Source organism: Mugil cephalus, chromosome 2 (assembly GCF_022458985.1).
Source record: "Mugil cephalus isolate CIBA_MC_2020 chromosome 2, CIBA_Mcephalus_1.1, whole genome shotgun sequence".
Classification (NCBI taxonomy): Eukaryota; Metazoa; Chordata; class Actinopteri; order Mugiliformes; family Mugilidae; genus Mugil; species Mugil cephalus.
This window is the reverse complement of record NC_061771.1, coordinates 32,824,268-32,845,761: the sequence shown is the minus strand read 5'-3', so window position 1 is coordinate 32,845,761 and position 21,494 is coordinate 32,824,268. Positions and strand designations below refer to the sequence as shown.

Sequence of the window (21,494 nt, the reverse complement as noted above, 5' to 3'; positions counted from 1 at the left end):
GCCATGTATTGTTAAAAGCTTTTGGTGATAACCCCTGATTATTCAGCCCGTATCTCCGTGTATGATGGGACCAATTTAGAGCTCTCATTGTTTACTACTTACTCCTGCTTGGGGAATAATAATTCTTTCACATTTCCTCCTGCGCTGGTGGATTTAGACTTTCGGCTGCACACTGTGGGCTCCAACCAAAGCTCTGTTTACATGTCGACACCATTAGAGCCGTGACAGGTTTGAGTCATTAGTGGGATCTTTGCTAAAGCCTTGCCTGGACGTACGGTGTGCGCCTGTACTTGCTGTAAACTTTGCTTGCAGACCTCCTCCCTGGTATTTATTACCTGTGTTTCAGGAATGATGGGGCCGTCCTCGGGTGAACCTCTGTAAAATGTCGACAGCGGCGAAGCGACAATGACAGGACTGGGTCTGATGAAGCTGCTCAGGTCACAGCTGGGGATGTCATTCTCCTCCTGCAACGGGGGGAGACAGACAGAAATACGTGGCGTCAGTTCACCCAAAAGTCACCAAGAGGGAAGTTTGTGTGCTTCTTCTGAGTCACTGCAGGATGAATGTGTAAAAAAGATGAAAATGTAGGAGGAAATTAATAAACACTGAAACCAAGAATGTCCCTTTGCTTCAGATCTGTCAGGACCATGAACTCTGACCCCTCACCCTCACCCTCCTCCTCCCCCTCAGCTGCTTTTGCACATAAAACATTCACCACTAGCCTCCATCCTGAAAGCTGTCCGTGCACATCTTGACAATCTGCAACCACCTCACACTACAGCCGCCGTTCGGTCGACTTTAGAGTCGGCTCTGACTCGTGCAGCTCATCTACAGGCGCACGATGCAGCAACTAAACAAAGAGCGCGAACGTGAAATGTGCAAACGTTGAGATTTAAAAAGGAGGATGACGTATATATATATGAAAAATAAAGAAAAGAAAAACGTGACGTGGTACATGTCAATATTCATAAAGAGACATATGTATATTTATACTGTATGTTCTACTTTATGAATATTATTGAACTATAATAGTCTTTGGAGCAATGCTCTCATTTCATTATGTTCATATTTTGTGGGTTCTGTTGTATTTTATTCATATTGTGATTCATTTTCTGTACATTTTTCGTGCGTTTTAATAGTTATGTTTCATATTTTATACTGTTTATTGTTATTGCTGTTACATTTTCTTATTGTTTGATATCTAAAGGTGGATTACATTTGAATGGTGCCACTTGTTTTTTTAGCCTCTTATCATTCCAGCCTGTTTAGACCGAATGCTGTTCATGAACATGTTGGAGCTGGTTTTGTTCTGGAGGAATCAAAGTTGGAACACAGTTAAAAAAATAACAAGTTGTCATGTTTGCATGTGCATGACATGTTGCATCACGCACAACTCACAGTGTCCAGAGCTCTGATTGGTTCAAAAAGCTGCTGCTGTCCCATTAACTACCCAGAGGAACGTTAATTAGGGTTAATACTGTTTTTATTTTCTGTTTAACTTCAACTTCAACTCTCCATCAGTCCATTAGTCCTGAGATAAACTGGGATAAGCTCCGCCCCCCCAGAGCGGTGCACTCACCTTCTTCATGACCAGGGTGTCCATGACGTAGAAGACGTTCCAGGGAACCCACACGGTCCGGTACTGCGTGAGGAACGGAGCGCGCTCGAAGCTCAGGGTCAGCGACGCTCCACCGTTGGCCAGGAGGTCGAACCTGGAAGTCAGCGTCACAAAGTGTGAATGTCGTTAGGGCGAATTAAAAACGTTCGTCTGTGGAACTAACCCTAAATCTCCTGAAGCTTTTAGCCGGAGACGTGAGGGACCTTTGCTCTCAAACGTCGATCGCTGGAGTTGAAATGGTCTCATTTAAAGTCTGGGAGTGTGTCTCCTGCTGCGTGTGCATATCATTACATATCTATAGTTGTCGAGTGTGTCGGCGCTTTTGTTCTTTCTTTTCTTTTTTCTTTTTTTTTTTTGCTGTGTGTGTCTGAGTGATTGTGGGTTCAGCGGTGATTGATTGCATCCTTGTGAATCCAATGCATTTTAAAAGAGTCTCACATTCGCACCTCTTCAGCTGATGTGCTTGAGATTGAAGAAAGAGCCTGAAGTGGAGGGAAGAGTGGAGGGGGGGTGGAGGTGGTGGTGGAGGAGGGGGTGCAGGTGTCACAGGAGAATATAGATGTGATTTAAGCACTCTCCCTTTGTTTTGCTGAACTGGCTTTTCATCAAGTGTTTTATGTGTTTTGTGTAATTCGTTAAGCGCTGTGCATAATGCGGTGTCCTCCTGTGATATCAGAGGGGGTGAACAGCTACTCGACAACTTATCTCAAGTACGCAGCGCCTCAATAACACCTGCAGAAGGTCATAATTAAATATATTTGCTGTAAATGGATCGTGGTAATTAAATAGTTATTTTCTGAATAGGCTGATGAGAAACAGAATTAATCCTTTACTTTAATGTCGACAGGATAAAGATGGATAGCGACAGGTTGCAGGTAAATAAAATGAATAAATAAATGTATTTTTTCCCCTTTTTGTTCCTGTGTTCCTATGCAACAAAAATTATATCCTGCATTCAGACAGAAATCTACAACCAAAAAGATTCTTGTATTATAAAGTTACCTGAATAAGATAAGATAAAAACAAATAACACCATCTTAAAGAAATAACCGGAGGCTGAGGTGACGGAGGTGACGGAGGTGACGGAGGGTTGGGCGGTTCATACCGGCTCGTACCAAATACTGCTGTTTTTTCTGTTATGATATGAACTTTTATTTTAACCTACAGACACTTTTTCAGACTGGACCATTTTAAATGTAGCGCTTCTGAACAAACACGGTGCGACTGCGTCACTGCGAAGGGCGATGGAGATGGAAAGGTCCAAAAAACGAGAGGACTTGTGTCAGAAAAAAGCTGCTGTGCTGGTTTCTGGGTGTATTTTTAGTTTATTTTAATTTCTGGGGACAGTCCCCGTTTTTTATGACCTGTCCCACAACTAAAGCTGTCCCCAAAAATGTCCTCAATTATATGAATGAGAAAAAGAACAGACTACGTTTATTACGGTCGCGCTGTTGACATCACAGACATATTAGTTTAAATATTAATAAATATGTCAAAAATAAATGAAACCATAATCGTCCTTGTTTCTTCGCTTCATCTTGATAAAATCTCATTTCTTTTCTTTTTCTTTATTTTTTATCTCTGAGCTGTAAATGTCCCCAGATTTCCGCATCAGCAGTCAAAGCTAACACGGGGCCATACTAACCTGTTTTACTGCTAGTGTGGGATTATTCTACAACATTTACTCATCATCACTAATGGAGCTACGCTCCACATTTGACTTTCTGAATGTCGTCCTTGTCCCAGTTTACAGGCAACGGAGAAACATGTCCTCCTCCTCCACACTAGGGGGCGATATGTGTCTTGTCAGTGGGTTAATACGGCTCCTTTCTGGTTGATCTAATACATCATATAAGATTTTAGTCAGACTAACGTGTTTATATGCACTTAAGTTGTCCAGTTAAAGTTGGATTAAGGCAATAATTTGTTTTTTTCACATGCATGTAAACGTACTGACAGTGAATTAGTCCGTCCTTAGTCAATCTACTGCAGGAAATGATAGGAAATGTTGTGAACACATGATTATGCACGGAATTAAACGAAATAAATACCCTGACATACGTTTTTGGTCATACCGCCCTGCCCCTGTGCACAGGGTTACAAATGTTGGGTGAATATAGACAATGATAAATACACACATGCCGTCCTTGCGTGTTATCGTGTATCCGTGCTCGGGGTAGTGGACAAACGTCACGTTGACTCCAATCAGAGGCGTCCCGTCTGCGGTCAGGACCTGACCTCGAATTATCGACACCAGGCTGCAGAGACAGACAGACAGACAGACAGAGGGGTCTTTATTAAAACTGCACCGGCATTTACATCAAATCAAATAAAAATCCACGTTTGATTGTGATTAATTGAGATTAATTGAGAACACTCTGTGGTTTGGCAAAGTCCCTGGAAAGTCCCTGGAAACCCTTCTGGGCCCAGACATGAGCACACGGAGACGCTGCAGCTACTGCTATCATCACGAGTGGTGAGAGGAGCTGCAGATCACACTGAGGCGTCGCCTGAAACAACAACTGGTGTTAACCGCTGAGCAGTGGCAGCGGGGGGGGGGGGGGGTCTGGTGTCAGCGTAGCAGGACTGCTCAATGTCATCACGCTCATTTGCATAGTTTTACACCACGGCAACGATTTCAGGAGCTACTTTACTTTAGAGGAGTAGTTAGTTCTTCTTCTTCTCTGGTCGGAGATGTGTGTCTGCACAAGGCCCATTTATTCCTGTTGATAGAACTGGCTTCACTTTCTCCCCCTCGACAGATATTACATCTCCATGGGTGATGAAGGATAAATGCTTCCAAATGTCTACAGCGAAAGTCACAGTTTACTGAGTCTGATTAATATCTGTTTTACCAATATTCACGTTTGTCTTCACCGGGTAGTTTAATGGTTCACTCTAGAGCCGACATCCGCTCTGACTGCTGGAGTTATTTGGCTGTAAAGTCTGACAATTACCGAGTGTGATCATGAGGAAGAAGAATCCGTGGAGCCTGTATCATTAGAATCAGAAAACAATTGAAAATAAAGACACTAATGAACTGGGCCAAAAAAAAACTAAACAAAAAATGATTAAATTATATTTTTACAGCGAGCAGAATAAAGGACTCTCAGAACATTAAGGAATTATCTCTGTGGGTGAAGATCTAAAATAAAAAAATGCTAAAACCGAATAAAAAATGAAAGTTCACACTAATTAGTTCCCATACGTAGGAGAAAAACGCCTGAAGGTAAAAAAAACAGCTCTTTTATCTCTTTATCTTATTTGGTTTTTATTTGGTTCCATATGAACCCACTTGTTGTGATGTGGGCCGAGGTTTGTACGTAGGTGAGGAACTTTACAGGAACATTTCTGCCTCTATGAGACACGAACATGAACTGAGGCTGTGTCCTGTTTGTAGTATCAGTCTTTGCATGCAGTCATGGTGTTAAAGTATAAAAGGAGACATTTTCCTCACTTAAGATCGAAGCAACTTGATGAATAATTTTGTAAAATTAAAATTACATGTATAAAGTGAAAACCCTTGCATTTACATAACTCTATAACTCATAATTCTTTTTTCAAGTGTTGACCTTAAACCTGTAGGAAAACTATGTTATGTTTAGTAACATTTGTACGTTTTCTACCAGTCAAAAGTTTTAAAACTCCAATATTTCATGTTTTGTCTCCTTTTACTCTGACATGAAAGCATCGGCCACACAAACAACTGAAGTAAAAAAAAAAAATCATGGAATCCATTTGTAAACCAAAATATAATCTAATATTCGCCTTATCCCAGTAAACGTCTTTGGCTGATTTAACATGTGAACACACTACTTTCCAGTTTATCACAATGATGTTAGAGTCTAGAGACTGGGCCGGTCACTCTGTGTTTTCAAGCTTTCCAACTAGTTTTTATCCTGAGGTAGTTCTGGTAGAGCTTGGACTAAAGTTTTGGGTCATTATCTTCTCTGAAGGATGAAGCTCTGACCAACTAAACCAGAGGAGACTGACCCCATCGGAACACTAGTTGGCGCTGAGTCTTTTTTGATTAATTTTTGGTTCTACTTCCTGCTTCATTTTCAATGACTGAAACTTTTGTCGAAAAGTCATAAAAACCTCCAAAAATAACCTTTCCTCAGTGTGTTCTGTCTTTATTGATCCAAAATGATCGATTCAGAAACTGTGGAGATGGGGAAGCAGTTAGAGATGCTGCCAAGAGGAAAATCACTGCTACCACGAGGACCAATCACAGCTCTATTTTCATTCAGAGCCGTATATTAGAGAGAGTCTGTCCAACCAGGGGATGGAGCGTCTGATCTGTCCCTCTATGCTGATTGGTTCTGAGCTGGTCACGTGTTTCATGGGCGCCATGTTAGATACATCTAACCAATATTCACCCATAGAGAAGTGGCAATAACAGAGAATAAAGTTAAAACACGGAGGAAACTTCACCGTTTCCTTATGCTAGCCTTATGCTAGCCTTATGCTAGCTAGTTATCTAGACTAAAGGCTTAGAAAAATAGCAGCTAGCATCATATATACCATGTGTTCATGTTATTTATGTCCATGTAGATCGACACATTTAACTGACAGGTGACTTTACCTCAGTTACTACTAAGTTATTATGGCTAGCATGCTAATGCTATAATGCTAATACTATTGATAATACTAAATAACAGTTTAATTTTCACTATTTCTGAGTAATTATAATTTTTCTGAGTAATTTGAACCTTTTAACGGTGATGGATGAACACGGAGACTGAGGAGAAGGTAAACACAGCTCCATGACTGATGAGGTGATTGGGCTACAAAGCATTTTACAGCTCATTTAAGATATTTAAAGGAAGTAGACGCAGGGATATTTAAGTGAGGATCTTTTACATGTTGACAGAGGTTGACAATAACTTTTATTTATAGGCCCGTTAATAGTGAAAATAAGACATTTATTTTAACGTAGTACACTGTAGAATCTAACCTCTGATGTAGCAAACATGGCGCCTGTGGTTGGAGTTGGACAGACTCTCTCTAATATATGACTCTAGTTACATTTAAACACTAAGGAGGAAACACCTTGGAGGACCAATCACAAACATTTAAATACTGTCTCTGTATCCTCTGCATCACCTTAATGCACAGATCTAAACCGCCTTAGTGTGAGTGGTAGTGTAGCTTTAATGTTCTGGCCAGTACTCAGTCTAACTAAACTAGGGGCGAAGTATTACCAGAGGAGACTGTGCACATTACTTGTACATTACTTTTTCATTTTTCCTATAAAGTTTCGGGCCCGTTCCATTATGGAAATAGCATTAGACATTTTTATGGCAGGACTGTGGCCTCTGTGCTTATGAAACATTCAGACTAACATAAAAAAATGTGACAAAGGCAGAGAAACGGCTGCAGTGAATTGTTGTCATGTTTCTGTTTTATAGAGCGCCACCCTCTCCGTCTCTCTTATCATATTTAATGAACAATGGGAGAAACGTAGAACGGACCATGAGTCCCTGTATTATGGTCTTGTCGTCTTTTTTTTTTTTTGTTTTTTTCTCAGACAGAAAGCAGATCCAGACTGATATTTGTAATAGTATGGTAAATAAAAGCAGGCTGTGCTATAAGCTGCAGGCGGAAGCACTTTGAGCCAAACAATCACAGCTATAGAAAGAAAACATTAGGAAAAAAACACACAAATTATCCATAAACCCACTATTATACAAAACAGTGTTTTCACAGAAGAATTGGAAGCAATTTTCTCTAAAGAAGTGAACAGAAAACCCTGAGTGGGTGTAATTATTTTTGCCTTCTTTCATGGCGTGGCTTTTTGTATAGCGCGATGCTAAACTTTTAAAAATCTGCTCCATCCTTCATGTGAAACCTTTTTAAAAAAGATTTGCGTGTAATTCACGTTGCTAATTGTTGTTCCTTTCACCGTGTGGATGGTTTGTTTGCTGAGTCCACGTTACCTTTTATTGAAGGGACTGTCTCCGGTGATGATGTGAGTAGATTCAGGACCAACCAGGAAGTGAATACGCTGGTAGAAAGACCTGGCAGCCTGGAGGGCATTAAAACAAACATATATATATTAAAAAGGACTCCGGTGCACAGCGATGTCGTTTCTTTCTGCTGCGCTCAGTTCTCAGACCGGAGCTTCCTACCTGCTGAGGAGCCAAGGAGGACGGAGACTGGCTGAGGACGTCCTGAGGGTCCGGAGACCCTTTGCAGTAGAGCTGGTTCTGACAGGACGGCTGCAGGCAGCAGTCTGGATCCATGCAGTCGGACAAGCCGTCTGAAACACAAGCGCACGTCAGCATCACGCTCGGGAGGACGGAACAAAGCGGATGTGAGCCTGAAGGCTGACATATGGAACGGTGTCAAAAGTGAGAGTTGGACGGATGTTCCAGGGAATAAGAAGCAACCGGGAGATTAGGAAGCAGAGCGTGGGATAATGGAGGGATTAAGAATAATTAACAATGCAGGCGTATGGCAAAAGGAGATAAAGACGGAGGATGGTCACACAGTTAGCAGAGAACAGCTGAGAACAGGCAGCGTTTTATTTTATGTCCTGACTATTAAAAACAGTTCATACAGAACATGAGACGTCTGCACGTAGAACAAGAACATGTGTTCATTTCAATTTACTATGCACATAATTTTAGTTAAACAAAGTTTAATATGTACATACAATACTTGTAAATTGTTTATTCTATTCTATTTTCATCTTTTTTTTAATCTTATTTATCTTTTATACAGTTTTACTCTTGATTCTTGTTATTTTTCTGCCCTTTTGTTTGCTGCAATTTCCCCCATTGTGGGACAAATAAAGGTTTTTCTAACTCTAATTGCAATTAATGATTTAGCAACAATTAGCAGCAGCCTGTGCGTAAACACTAAACCCACTGCTGTTTCTATAAGTGACATTAATTAGAGTATGAGTGAATTTAATTGTACTAGTTAAGCTGGTTCACGTTCACGTCTGGAGTCGTTTTGACCAACTTTCTTAAAATTACTTTGTTCTTTTTTTGCAGAGTTGTGCTCATTTTTATGCACAATTCAAGTTTTATTGAAATACTGAACCAAAGCATGAACGCCTTTTAATGCAAAAAGGGGCTTTTCAACTCACAAACCGTCTGTGTTTGCTGTGTTGGGCTAAAATATCAGGATAAGAACAACAGCACCGACCAGGAGCTGAAAGAGGCAGCTCTCAGAAAAGGTTCAAACTTCCCATCACTGTTGTGGTGGAGGAAGGGGGGGATGAAGTGAGAGATGCTTTTGGGAAAGTCAAGATTCAGATGGTCAGCGTTACTGAGAAGAACGAAGGTCTGTCACGCTGACATGCACATGATTACGACGCATCAAACCTCAAATATCTTCAGTTTGAGCAAAGACCTAAAGACTTTTCCACTGGGCCGAGGATGAGACAACCAGACAGTTAAAGCAGAGTCTGGTACATCACAGCTCCCTTCCTGTGCCGTCTAGATTCACATGTATCACAATGAAAGGGGCTTAAACGAGCCGTGTCAGGCCCGGTGGCCGTCTGAGGCACGTGTGAAGAAATAAAGCCAGGTACGGGGAGGATGTAATGAAAACAAAGATGCAAAGATACAGGAAATGGCATCAGAGGAAAGAAGAAAAGAAATAAGAAATATAGCGAGAACCCCCCTTCTTGTTCTCGGGGTTTTTTGTGATGAAGGGGAAAAGGAAGATGGAGGAGCTGTAGTGGAATTAGCATGTAAGCAGTATGTGTTTATTAGAGGCTGCCAGGAAGAGAAAAGAGACAGTTAAGCAGGGAAATAAAGAAAGGAAAGAAAAAGAAAAGAGAAATATGCAAGGCTGCAGTCTAAATGACGAGAGGCAAGAAAGTAAAATGGGGAGATTAGGGAGGGAGGAGGAATAAGTGAAGGGAGGAAAGCCCGAGAGTAGCCAGGGTCCAGCAGGGAGACAGATGAAGAGATAGAAGGATAGAAGGATAGAAGGAGGTATGCGAGGTAATAAAATCCTGGCTGCCATTTATCTGTGTTAGTTTATAAAAGCCAGTTGTGCATCTGGTGAACAGGCATCAGGGGCTGACATTAAACACACACACACACACACACACACACACACACACACACACACTGTCTGATGAAATTTCATTTTACCTTCCTTTCTTCTTCCATCTTCTTTCCCTTGACATCTTTCCCATTAACTGTGTCGTCATCAAACTTTATGTTGTAGCAGAGAACAGGACGGACACATAGACTGTATCTAAATATGGACCATGCACCCCCCCACCCCCCAGGATGCCCCGCCCACACTCAGGATGCCCCGCCCACACTCCACCAGACTCAGGATGCCCCGCCCACACTCCACCAGACTCAGGATGCCCTGCCCACACTCCACCAGACTCAGGATGCCCCGCCCACACTCCACCAGACTCAGGATGCCCCGCCCACACTCCACCAGACTCAGGATGCCCCGCCCACACTCCACAGACTCAGGATGCCCCGCCCACACTCCACTAGACTCAGGTCCCCGCTCACACTCCACAGACTCAGGATGCCCCGCCCACACTCCAGCAGACTCAGGATGCCCCGCCCACACTCCACAGACTCAGGATGCCCCGCCCACACTCCACTAGACTCAGGATGCCCCGCCCACACTCACTACCAGGCCCCCACACTCCACCAGACTTAGGATGCTCCGCCCACACTCCAGCAGACTCAGGATGCCCCGCCCACACTCCACCAGACTCAGGATGCCCCGCCCACACTCCACTAGACTCAGGATGCCCCGCCCACACTCCAGCAGACTCAGGATGCCCCGCCCACACTCCAGCAGACTCAGGATGCCCCGCCCACACTCCAGCAGACTCAGGATGCCCCGCCCACACTCCAGCAGACTTAGGATGCTCCGCCCACACTCCAGCAGACTCAGGATGCCCCGCCCACACTCCACCAGACTCAGGATGCCCCGCCCACACTCCACTAGACTCAGGATGCCCCGCCCACACTCCAGCAGACTCAGGATGCCCCGCCCACACTCCACCAGACTCAGGATGCCCCGCCCACACTCCACTAGACTCAGGATGCCCCGCCCACACTCCAGCAGACTCAGGATGCCCCGCCCACACTCCAGCAGACTCAGGATGCCCCGCCCACACTCCACCAGACTCAGGATGCCCCGCCCACACTCCACTAGACTTGCTCACGTTTTAGTTTAATTACCACATTATCATAACTGAAATGAACTAAAGCTAACCAAATCCATATTAGTTTATAGGGATCATTGTTGAGGTCAGTTGTATTTACTGATATAATTTACCATGTTTTTGCCACTCGGGGGGGCGTGGCCCTGGGAGGAAGTGACGTCAATGCATACCCACTATATAGTTGATGTATATTTTAGTGTTTTAGTCCCGCCCACTAAGATGGAGGGGGTGGAGTTTATGACCTATACAGCAGCCTCCAGCCACCAGGGGGAGCTCCACTAGCTTTGGCAGAACATCCAGAGAATTATAATTAGTCAATCACGCAGCAGTCCACTCAGTCAATGTCCACTACTGGCGTGTTCTAGGTGTGACGACAACTTTATCCAGTCGCCTAAAAGACCGGACCCACTCGGCGCTGACGTCCCACTCATGTCTCTGGAAGCTCCAGTGGAGATATTTAGACGATCTGCAGCCAATCATCATCCAACATTCATCAAACAAACACACTGCACATGTTCACCTCTTCAACCACCTCCCTCTCTCTCTCTCTTTCTCAACACTCTCCTCTTGACAGCATGCAAATATACCTCCTTCGTTGTCCTTGCCGTCGGTACAGAGCGTTTCCATGGCGACGTGACACCCGGCCCCTCGCCACCCCGACTGGCAGATGCAGTGCCACCCGCTGGCCTCCAGGGTGCACCGTCCGTTGTTGTTGCAGAGACCTGGGCAACCCTCTGAGCACAGGGGACAAACGTACGGGACAGTTAGAGCAGCGGGAGGCAGCGGGGTCCCGGCGTTGAGCGCCATCAGTGTGTGTGTCAACCCTACGATTCAACCCATACACGTTTTTTTTGAGTCGTGGTTTTTTGCACCGGAGCGCTGAGAGCTGAGAGAGCAGAGGCTTTGTGTTGTTCATGCCAAAAACCGCTCAGTGTTTCCCTCTGGAGCCTCTGGGACAATGTCCATCACAGGACAATGAAGCATCTTAAGACACGTTTTTAATCCTCTTACGTCACATCTGATAAAATGAAAATAAACGCACCCGGAATAGTTCACAGTGACACGATCGACGAACTTTATGAGGAAGAAGATTTGGACGAGCTGATCCCAACAGGGTCGATTTGTAGCCGTCTTAAGAAATTTTGCACATTTTTTTTTTTTTTTTTGCTTATTTTATGTTATTCATGGTAAAAAAAAAAAAAAAAAAGCAACTGAACTTTTTTTTGTTTGAGAAGACATTTCAGAAACTTGCTTGAGCAGAAAACTCAGTGTTAATGGAAATTAATTGCACATGTTTCTGGTCAAGTAAGTTTCTAATGGTTTTACCCACAGAGTTTCCTATTTAAACCTCAAACTTCCCACCAGTTCCTTAGAATTGAAGAAGCTACTTGGATAAAAAGGTGGATATTAATTTGTACTTCTTTTTTTTAAAAAAAAATTATTTAATTTAATTTACATATATTTATTTTTTTTTAAATATATGTATTTTATATTTTATTTTAAATAATTTTATTTATTTATTTACATTTTTGTAATTTAATTTTATTTATTGTACTTAATCTTTTACTTACATGTACATTTTCTTGTTTTAAATCTTTTTTTTTTACTGTCTTACACCTATTTTTCTTCTTACTAGTGGTTGTCAAGAGTTTTTTCAATGCGTAACTGAGCTCCTGTGATCAGGCAATTTCCCTTGTGAAACAGCATAGTCTAAGGGTGCTGTTGGACATGAGGTTTGATAAAAAGAAATAAAGAATACTGCATGATTCACGGCCATGTGAGAGCAGCGTGTTGTTACAGAATTAAAATGAAGCATCTGCTCCATCAGACGAACAGAAATAAAATCAGTTGTTAAGCTTCCTGATCACAAAGGGAAAAGATGATTCTGCTTTTCTGTCTGAGCAGACATTCAGACGAGCAGCGTGTCTCATTTGTCTTCATTGTTGTGCAAATGTCTAAGTTAAATTAAGACGACTGCAGCTTTCCCGCCGGGCAGAGGAAGACGCTCTTTGTTCCGCCGCTCTATTTACGGGTTCTCTCAGCCGATCTCAGTCCAGTTCTGGGTTTAGAAAGTTCTCCTGCATTCAGGGTGTAAGTGTCGGATCGGGTTCTGGTTGGAGGAGGCTGAACTTTAACATGCACAGGAACTTAACGTGATGACGACTGAAGCTGATAGATTTACTGCAGCTTTCATCTGCCTCACAGCTGTTGAGTCCCACAGTAAAGATCTTGATCTGAGATTGTTCTTTGCCGTGAGTGACCCTACGAAGCAGCGCGGCTCCAGACCACAGAGCATCGGAGCTCATTTCATTCCCGCAGTAGCGTCAGAGTGACGTTTCAGAAGCTTTGATTTCACATTACAAGGTGTTTGGAACGTGAGAGGGTTTAGATTTTCCTGCAGGAAGCAGCAGCCGTCAGGAGCCTCGGTGCAAAAACAAATTACCATTCTCCAAAAACCAATATCGGTCGAATCCTGATGTGTTTTGAGTCAATTAATTGGTCCTGTGTGATGAACCTCTCTCCAGTAAATGGAGTGACAGACGGAAGGACAGATTGAGAGACAAATAAGACAGATCAGTACGTTAGCCTATACGTGAGAGACACGGACTGACAGACAGACAGACAGTCAGCCTTTCGGTGAAATGCACTGATGTTGTAGTTTCACATGAACCGCTAAGATTTGCCTCGAGCCTTTAGGATCGATGTATTCATCGTTTGTGGGCGTGTGAAAAATGAAAGAAACAAACGAATAAATAAAAGCAAAGTAAAAAATTTCTGAGGACGTTCAAACTTTGTCTCTTTCCACGTGAAATCAAACCAATTGTGAGTTGACGGCAGCTTTGTGTGTTTTTCGCTTTTCTTTAGAAGTGAGGCCTCTTTGTTCGTCTGGTGAGCGGAAACAACAGCATCTCAGGTTAGAATCCATGTGAAAACACAACGGACTGACAGACAGACGGTGCACAAAGTATAGGGAGGACGGCGTGGCGTGGACTTCCCTCCTCCGGACGCTATACTTTATGCGTCTGCTTAGCATTCCTCGACCACAGAATAGACAGAGAGTGAGGCTGGCAATCAGAGAAAAGCCAGGTCGATAAACAGGATCAGGACCAAGCAAAGCCCAGTGGGGGTGGAGAGTGGAGGGAGGGGGGGTAGGACAAGGAATGAGAAAGAGACAGGACAGTGCAGATAGATAGACAGAGGGACAGCAGCTGGCTAAACCAACACATACATAGAAATAAATAAATAGAGATATATAGATATATCAGGCTGGTGGATGCAAGACAGACAGGAGTCACACACCTTCGGTTTATGACTGTGCATGAGTGCATTTTTCATTTTTTTTTTTTCTGTGTGTGTGTGTTTTCATGTGCATCTTCATCTGTATCATCTGCATTTTGTGCGTCAGAACCAGAGACAGGGACAGGGATGAGCAGAGGAACGAAACGATACATATAAAAGGTCGAGAACTGCAGAAATAGAGGTAGAAGACGGTGAGACAATACAAAAAAAATAAAAAATAAAACAAACAGAGCGCTGAGAAAGACAGAAATTTAATCATGATAAAAAAAGAAGAGAAGGACATGAAAACAAAAGGAACAAAGAGGTGGAATGATTCAGAAGTTGACAAAGCAGAGTGTGAAGTGGTTGTACTCTGGGACAGTGAGGCCTTTATCAAGTCTTTGGCAGGAATTACCTTTATATCCTGAGAATAGGAGAGGGCACGAGGGAGAGAGGGAGGAAAATTAGGGAGAAAAAAGTAAATCGAAACAAAAGCAGCACTGCCAAATATATTCTCTGTGATGACGGATGGATATGGCAGCCAAAGAAAGAGGAGGAGGAGGAGGAGGGAGAGGGAGAGGGGGAGGAGGAGGAAGAGCTGGGATCACGGGAGTGCAACATGATAGAGATACAACAGAATACAGAAAAAATAAATAAATAAAACAAAATAAAAAATAAATAAAACGTCTCTTCATTCAGATCTGTCTTCATTCACATTTCATATTACACACGAGGGTAGAAGGACGCGGAGGACACGGAGGACAGGGAGGACAGGGAGGAAGCCACGAAGCCAAAGAAAAAGGAAAACTAAGACTCAGGACATTATTAGTGTTACTGCGCACATATATTTTTATTAAAGGTAAATAAATATTAAGGAAAAGGTTCAAGCAGTTACCACCACAGCTGAGACTGAAGCTGGAAGCCACATTTTTCCTTGTTTGTCTTTATTTCTCTAAGGAGAAGAACCGTCCCTTTAAGACAGACACTAGTTTTTTGTTGATGTTGTGCGCGACTCTGCTGAACTGAGACCATGTTGCAATAAAAAAAAAAAACAGAAGATGAACATTGGTCTTGTTGTTTGTTCTGAAGGTGAAACTAGAACCTCTGCTCTGAGCTGCACTTCCTCTAATCACCACTAGATGCTTTAGGTCAGAGGGATGAATCTGATCATGAGTTTGTCGCTAAAAACACAAGTTGATAGTAGATTATGTGAAGGAATTTAAAGCTAATGTTAATGTTTCTTGACAAATTGCAGTTTCAGAGATGCAGAGATCAACCCTGATGGTTTTATGTTACGCAATTATATTCAAAGCATCTGAGCAAAAAGGCTCTGTGGGCTCATTTCGATCTAGGGGGTGGAAAGTCTTTACAAATATATTTATGTCTGATTTGGAGACTAATTGATGCAATGTTGTTCCAATGCTCCATTTAACCCTCCATTAAAATATCCTGCATAGTTCATGGACTGCAATAAGCAACTACTGTAAAAATAATAATAATAATAAACCAGATTTCAGTTCTTCTTTGTGCACATTTTTGTGCATTTGTGGAAGGTGTGGTTAGGACGCTCCTATTTCACCTGGCAACATCAAATACTGTTTTCTGATTGGCTGATTTTGTTGCTGATATTTTCTGACTGGTCGCTGACTGAAGCAGAGCAGCCTGTCTCCGCCTCATCTATGTTTCCTGCTTGGTCGTAATTCTGCAAGTTGAATTAGATTTCAGGAAAATGACCCAACATATATGAGTAGAAAACAGTGTTTACATGCGATCAGAAGGAGTCTGCATGCGGTAAACTGTAAGAACAAGTAGTACTTTTGTAGTAGTAGTAGTAGTAGCTTGTGTTCACGTGGCTTCTCTCTGACCGTTGGCTGGTTCCAGTCAAGGTTTCGTCCACTTCCATCACTTTAAAGCTTCTCTGGGACTTTCAGGCTCTTTGTTCTGCAAAGTCGTCTCTATTATTGTTGACGATATAAAATTAAATTGAATAAATTAACTGGCCTAAAGAGGTAAACGTACATGTTAAAGGTTGAATCCTAAAACACGAGTGTCAAAGTGGAGTTTGCGTATTTTGAGCATTACGGCCAAACAACACTTTATTTTACGGGGGCCACTACATCTGCCGTGATTTAGATTCCTACCAGAGGCCTCATCAGGCTGTGACCTGTCCGTCCGTCCCAGACACCGGCACGTCTGGCTCTAAACGCCGGAGGTAGAATATTTTATTTATCACTCAGTCTGTCGAGCTCAGCTGTGGCGGTTGCTGCTTGGTCATTTAACCTCAGCTTCAGGCTTTGCCGTCTTTCTCGGTCGGTTGTCAAGACTTCAGGAAGCGTAACAAGATTTAAAATAAATAAATAAATAAATAAAAAAGACAAAATAAGGAAGAAATCACAAGGACAAAGAACCTTCACCTGCTAACGAGCAGCTCCTCAAATGAATCCTTCTAATTCCAAACACTACGTTGTGTCTGAGCTCGTGTTCTTACAGACGGTGGCTTACATTTATTTAATACCACCACGGTGTGAAAAGAACTCGCTCTGAACTTGTGGGGGAAAAGAAAGTGTTATTTCACAAACGCCCTGTCTGAAATAACCTACGACTGACACATCGGAGTCAGACCAGGGCTGTTTGAACGGATTCTCACCTCGGTAGGCGAGACCTGAGGGAGGTTTCATGCTCGACACCAGATACTGAACCTGTCAAAGGTCCGGACACAACGTCCTAGTCACTGGTTTTATTCTTATTATTTCCTTCGTCGTAGATTAATACTGAAGATATTTGTAATCACGTAGTAAAGACAAAAGGCAACCAGAACACCAGTGTGTTTATGATGTGGATCCGGATGCAGGACATGAAGGGTCTGGTCTGGTCTAGATGGGGGCTACATGTCTAAGTAACATCTACATGAATGAATGTCAGGTCCAAAGGTTTCCCAGCAGAAACACTGAATTATCACAAGATGGTTTAAATGTTTTTCACTTCTCCTGTCAGTGGTCATAATGTTGTGGCTGCCTGGTCACGGACCTTCTTCTTGTCTCTTCGTGTTATTTGAGTTTCTCTGTGCAAAGCTGCGATCAGAGCAAACTGTATCTGCATCTAAGAATCTAAAACATGAACCACATTCTGGTTCGTTTGCTACATAATTTCATATCTGCTACGGTGTTAATCCACAATTATTCTGCTCTTCTTAAAGTTAAAAAAAAACATGTTAAAAATACTTCATCTCAAAACGAAGGAAAATAAAGCTGTTATATACATCTACACAAATCCTGAAACGTTATCAGAGCTTCTCCAAATGATAAAGGGAAGACGAGGGGTAAAAACCACATTCTGTCCAAAAAGAAGCGAGAAAGCAAACATTAGGTGGGTAAACACGGCCTATCACTGCAGCAGTCACAGCTCCACTGTACAGAAACAAAGAAAAGCAAAGAATGAAGGGAGGAAGAGAAAAAAAGCCAGTGATGCAGGGAAGACGAGAAAAGAGTACAGTACCTTTTACTCTAATGTCCGGATTGTGAGCTTTGAGAAGGAAGAGGGGAAAAGAAAGAGGAAAAGAGACAGATAGAAAGAGAGCATTTAGTCCAGGAAACAGGCGGCAAGAAAAAAGAGCCAAACATCTTCAGTACAGGTCAGCTAATATGTTCTTATGGTTTAAAAGAAAAAAAAAAATCAATCCCCGGACACGAGTTCAGTGCAGAAATATAAAAACAGGCGATTAATATGGAAACAGTTGAGCAGCGTGGTCACAGTTTCCACCCTGACATGAGACGAGATCTAAGCAGCCGTGGACGAGCTGTTTGCTGGCTGGGAACTCCAGAAAGACTTCTCCTCCTCCTCCTCCTCCTCAGCTCAGTGTTCTTCATGTCACAACGTGACTGAAACTGAGTCAAGGAAGTCGCTTCCCAGGGAAACAGTTTGACAACAAGCAGCTTTTCAAGAGGAGAAACCACAACCACTGATCTGCTCTTTTAAGCATCAGCAGAGCGGAGCTGCTCAGCGCTGCAGAGGACGGACACCGAGCTAAAGCTCAGCACGTTTACATGCAATAATGTTACTCCGACTAAAATCAGAGTTCTCCTTATCCGACTAAGACTCCCTGATAATGAGACTGGAAATTTTCATCGGCATGTTTAAGCCCTAATTGGAGTTAAACTAGACAACCGTACGACCCCGGAACAAGAAAGTCGGTCGCAGAGGAGCGTTCATTTTATTTTTATTTTTTGCAGACTTAAACAACTACTTGTCTTTGCACGCAGTAGCTGCCTGCATGGTTTTCAAAGAAGCACTGGAGTGCACGCCTTACATCGTCTTTCCTAAGGACGGGCGTCGATAAGGTTCAATTATAACTGGTTCAATTCATCGATATCATCAGCCTTCACGCTTATCGATACTTTTCGTGCTGAGTCTTTACGTCTCAGTCCAGATGATGGCGGTAAAGCATCTAAAAGTTGTTCACGTCAAAGCATCTCATTCACATCACGTGACAACAACAAGGACGATGTGATGGTGGACGGACTGAAACTTCCCCAGAAGGGACTGGAACAGAGCAACTCATGCAGCGCCGTAATTTAAAGGAAGGACGTCAACACCACCAACATGATGAAGCATTTAATGGCGTTAAATACAGAGAGAGACGTGTGTTCAACAAGCGCCGCTATCACCAAGTCTCAGCAGAACTAGTGAGGATCCAATTTCCTATTTGTTTTCTTACAAAAACTCTCAGCTCTTGTTTACAAACTCAACAAAATTTGCGTTGTTTAAATGAAACCACAAACGCCTACGTTTTCTAGACCAAAAATTCACAGGAGGAACTAGAATGAAGAATCAGATCGATAAGCAGAACTGATATCGGCATCGGTATCAATAAAATCTCGATATCCATCCCTAGTCTTTCCTCTCTTTGCAAAGATCTGAAACCGTAATGACATTTTTCTCCTGACGTTATTGAACAAAAGAGTTGTCCACGACACAGGTCCGGGTCAGCACTGAAGACACGACGTTGTCTTGGTGCCTTTGGACGTCACCATGAGCACGAGGGAGAGCAGCATCTTATCTGAGCCAGAGGTGGCGAAACATTACGTACAAGATTAAAAAAGCTCAACTATTATCCATCTGGGTGTTGTTTGAAATGCTGGTCGGCAGCATGAACGACACCAGTTATTTATTACATGACGTAACAGGTCAACAGGAAAAGGGGCCGTATTAACCCGCTGATAAGACACATAGTGTGGAGGAGTTATTGCATTAAACTGGGACAAGGACTGTGTCAAGGAAGTAAAATTTTGTGCACAGCTGGATTAAGCTAGTGATGCAACAGCTGCTCTTTCGTGGCCTTTGCTCTTAGATCCTGTAGAAAATCTGTGTTTTGAGAGTCTATGTCAATGCATCCTCATATTAGAAATCTGGTTTTATCACAATAAATCTCACAAGGCCGTGCAAAGAGATGCGAAGGAGGTCCGAAACACGATGGAAGCTCCAACTCTGGGAGAAGTGACTTTATAAAGGTATGACGACAGAGGAGAGCCGGACAGAAGCAAAGACGCATCAAAGATGAGAAAATAAAAGTGCATGGTATCTGATGTGGACCTGGTGAATCAGGACGGGATCGTTTCATCAGCAGCGACGCTCCGGCCCAGAACCTGCCAGCTACTCATGAGAAAATGAAACCAGACCTGAAATGCGACTGAACTCTTGAAGTTTTTTCCCCCAGAATGGATTGAAAAGAAATCTTCAAACAAGTTGATTCACAGCACTGTGCGACGGTTCCAGGCAATGGAAAAGAAATAATGTGTTTCATGGTGCAAGAGAAGGAAGCTGTTGAAAGCGTCTGTGAAGGAGCCTGTGCTGCTCTGTGGATGTGGATTGTCTCTAGGCTGCAGGAGGCTCATTGTTCCTCGTGTGGCAGAAGATCAGCTCATGACCCGACACCTCCCTGACACCGTCGTCTAATAGAGCCTAAATATTTAATGTGCATTAGCTTTCCTCTGAGAGAACGGGCTGTTTGTGTGTGATAATAGTCAGAAATAACTGGTCAGCGATGCAGCGTACGGGGCTGTCCCCAGGAAACGGAGGGATGCTAATGGCAGCGTTTCCCAGCACCAGAGGGCAGCTCAGCTGCAGCCTCGGCTTTAAGGGAGGTCAGTGACATGAACATCCACATCATCAGCAGCCTCCTCTCATCCTGAATCCTCTGGAAGCCACCGGGCTGTGACGTGAATAGCTGTGTAACTTCTCTAAACCTGGAGGTAATGAATGCACACACACGTGATCATGCAGAGTTTGTGCTCCACCACTCACCGATATTGCAGTGCTCTCCGGTCCATCCTTGGTCACACTCACACTTCCCCTCCTTGCACACTCCGTTCTTGCTGCAGAGAGGGTGACAGGCCTTCTGGTCGCACACCGTCCCCGTCCAGCCCTCCTCACAGCGACACACGCCGCCGTAACACACCCCGTGGCTGCCGCAGTCCACTTCACACACCTCTGTTGGACGAACAAAAAGACGAAATACATGAACACGGGACAGAATGTGACAACTGGACCTAGAACGTCCTGCACACATGTTAGGACGCTCTGCTGCTCTATAGAGGATTTATATTTTTATGCATTATTATATATTTAACAACTAATATATATTAAAAATAAATATCTAATAAGTTATGCAGCATTTATGTATCTTGTAGTTTCATACATAAGAAAACTTATTTATTAATCTCATTATATCTTCACATATATATCAATCAGAATTGTGTATATTTTTCACTCTGGTATATTATTAGGTATTATATACTACTAGTGTATGATGTAAAGATTTTTTATTTTTTGTGTAAGATTTTTGTATATGTCATGTAACTTATATATCTTATATATAAGTGATAATAATTTATCCAGTATTTATCACATACTATTTATTGTACCACATATCTTATCTTATTTATATATATATACACAAATTCTATTACAATTGTGTATATTTTTCATATACTCTAGTATATTTTTACTTTATGATGTAAAGATTTTGTATATATATATATATATATTGTATAAGATTTTTTTTTTTTACATATACTTATATACATTTTATATATATGTGTATTTCATGTACTTTGTACATTCTACTTCATTATACTTTTATCATTTGGCCTTTTTATCCTCTTGTCTCTTTGTAGTTATGCTACTAGTTACTGAATCTATCTATCTATCTATCTATCTATCTATCTATCTATCTATCTATCTATCTATCTATCTATCTATCTATCTATCTATCTTAATGTTTTCAGATGTTCGTACAGTAACTGAGCCGCTGTGACTCTGGGGCCGACGAGAAAACATGTGGGCGTTCGTTCTACATCAAACACATTTTGATGCAAAGAACAAGAAAGAAAGGAGACGAGGGCGTGAAGGAGAAGGAGAAGCTTTTGTTTTAAATAC

General features: G+C 42.5%; 1 protein-coding gene across 10 annotated transcripts in view; it reads right to left on the bottom strand.

The window, feature by feature from the left end:
* The window catches only part of LOC125004004 (teneurin-3), a 322,776-nt gene that overhangs the window by 65,503 nt on the left and 235,779 nt on the right, over window positions 1-21,494 (bottom strand). For 5 of the 10 annotated variants that reach the window (XM_047578303.1, XM_047578307.1, XM_047578310.1 and 2 more), the window contains 9 exons: window positions 20,361-20,546; window positions 17,556-17,582; window positions 14,476-14,484; window positions 11,369-11,515; window positions 7,750-7,880; window positions 7,558-7,646; window positions 3,757-3,876; window positions 1,580-1,712; window positions 336-464 (listed from right to left, as the gene is read on the bottom strand). In XM_047578303.1, coding sequence (XP_047434259.1) covers window positions 336-464; window positions 1,580-1,712; window positions 3,757-3,876; window positions 7,558-7,646; window positions 7,750-7,880; window positions 11,369-11,515; window positions 14,476-14,484; window positions 17,556-17,582; window positions 20,361-20,546 — 971 coding nt within the window. The remainder of the gene's footprint in view (window positions 1-335; window positions 465-1,579; window positions 1,713-3,756; window positions 3,877-7,557; window positions 7,647-7,749; window positions 7,881-11,368; window positions 11,516-14,475; window positions 14,485-17,555; window positions 17,583-20,360; window positions 20,547-21,494) is intronic. The other 5 variants (XM_047578308.1, XM_047578309.1, XM_047578312.1 and 2 more) reach the window with 2 other exon arrangements.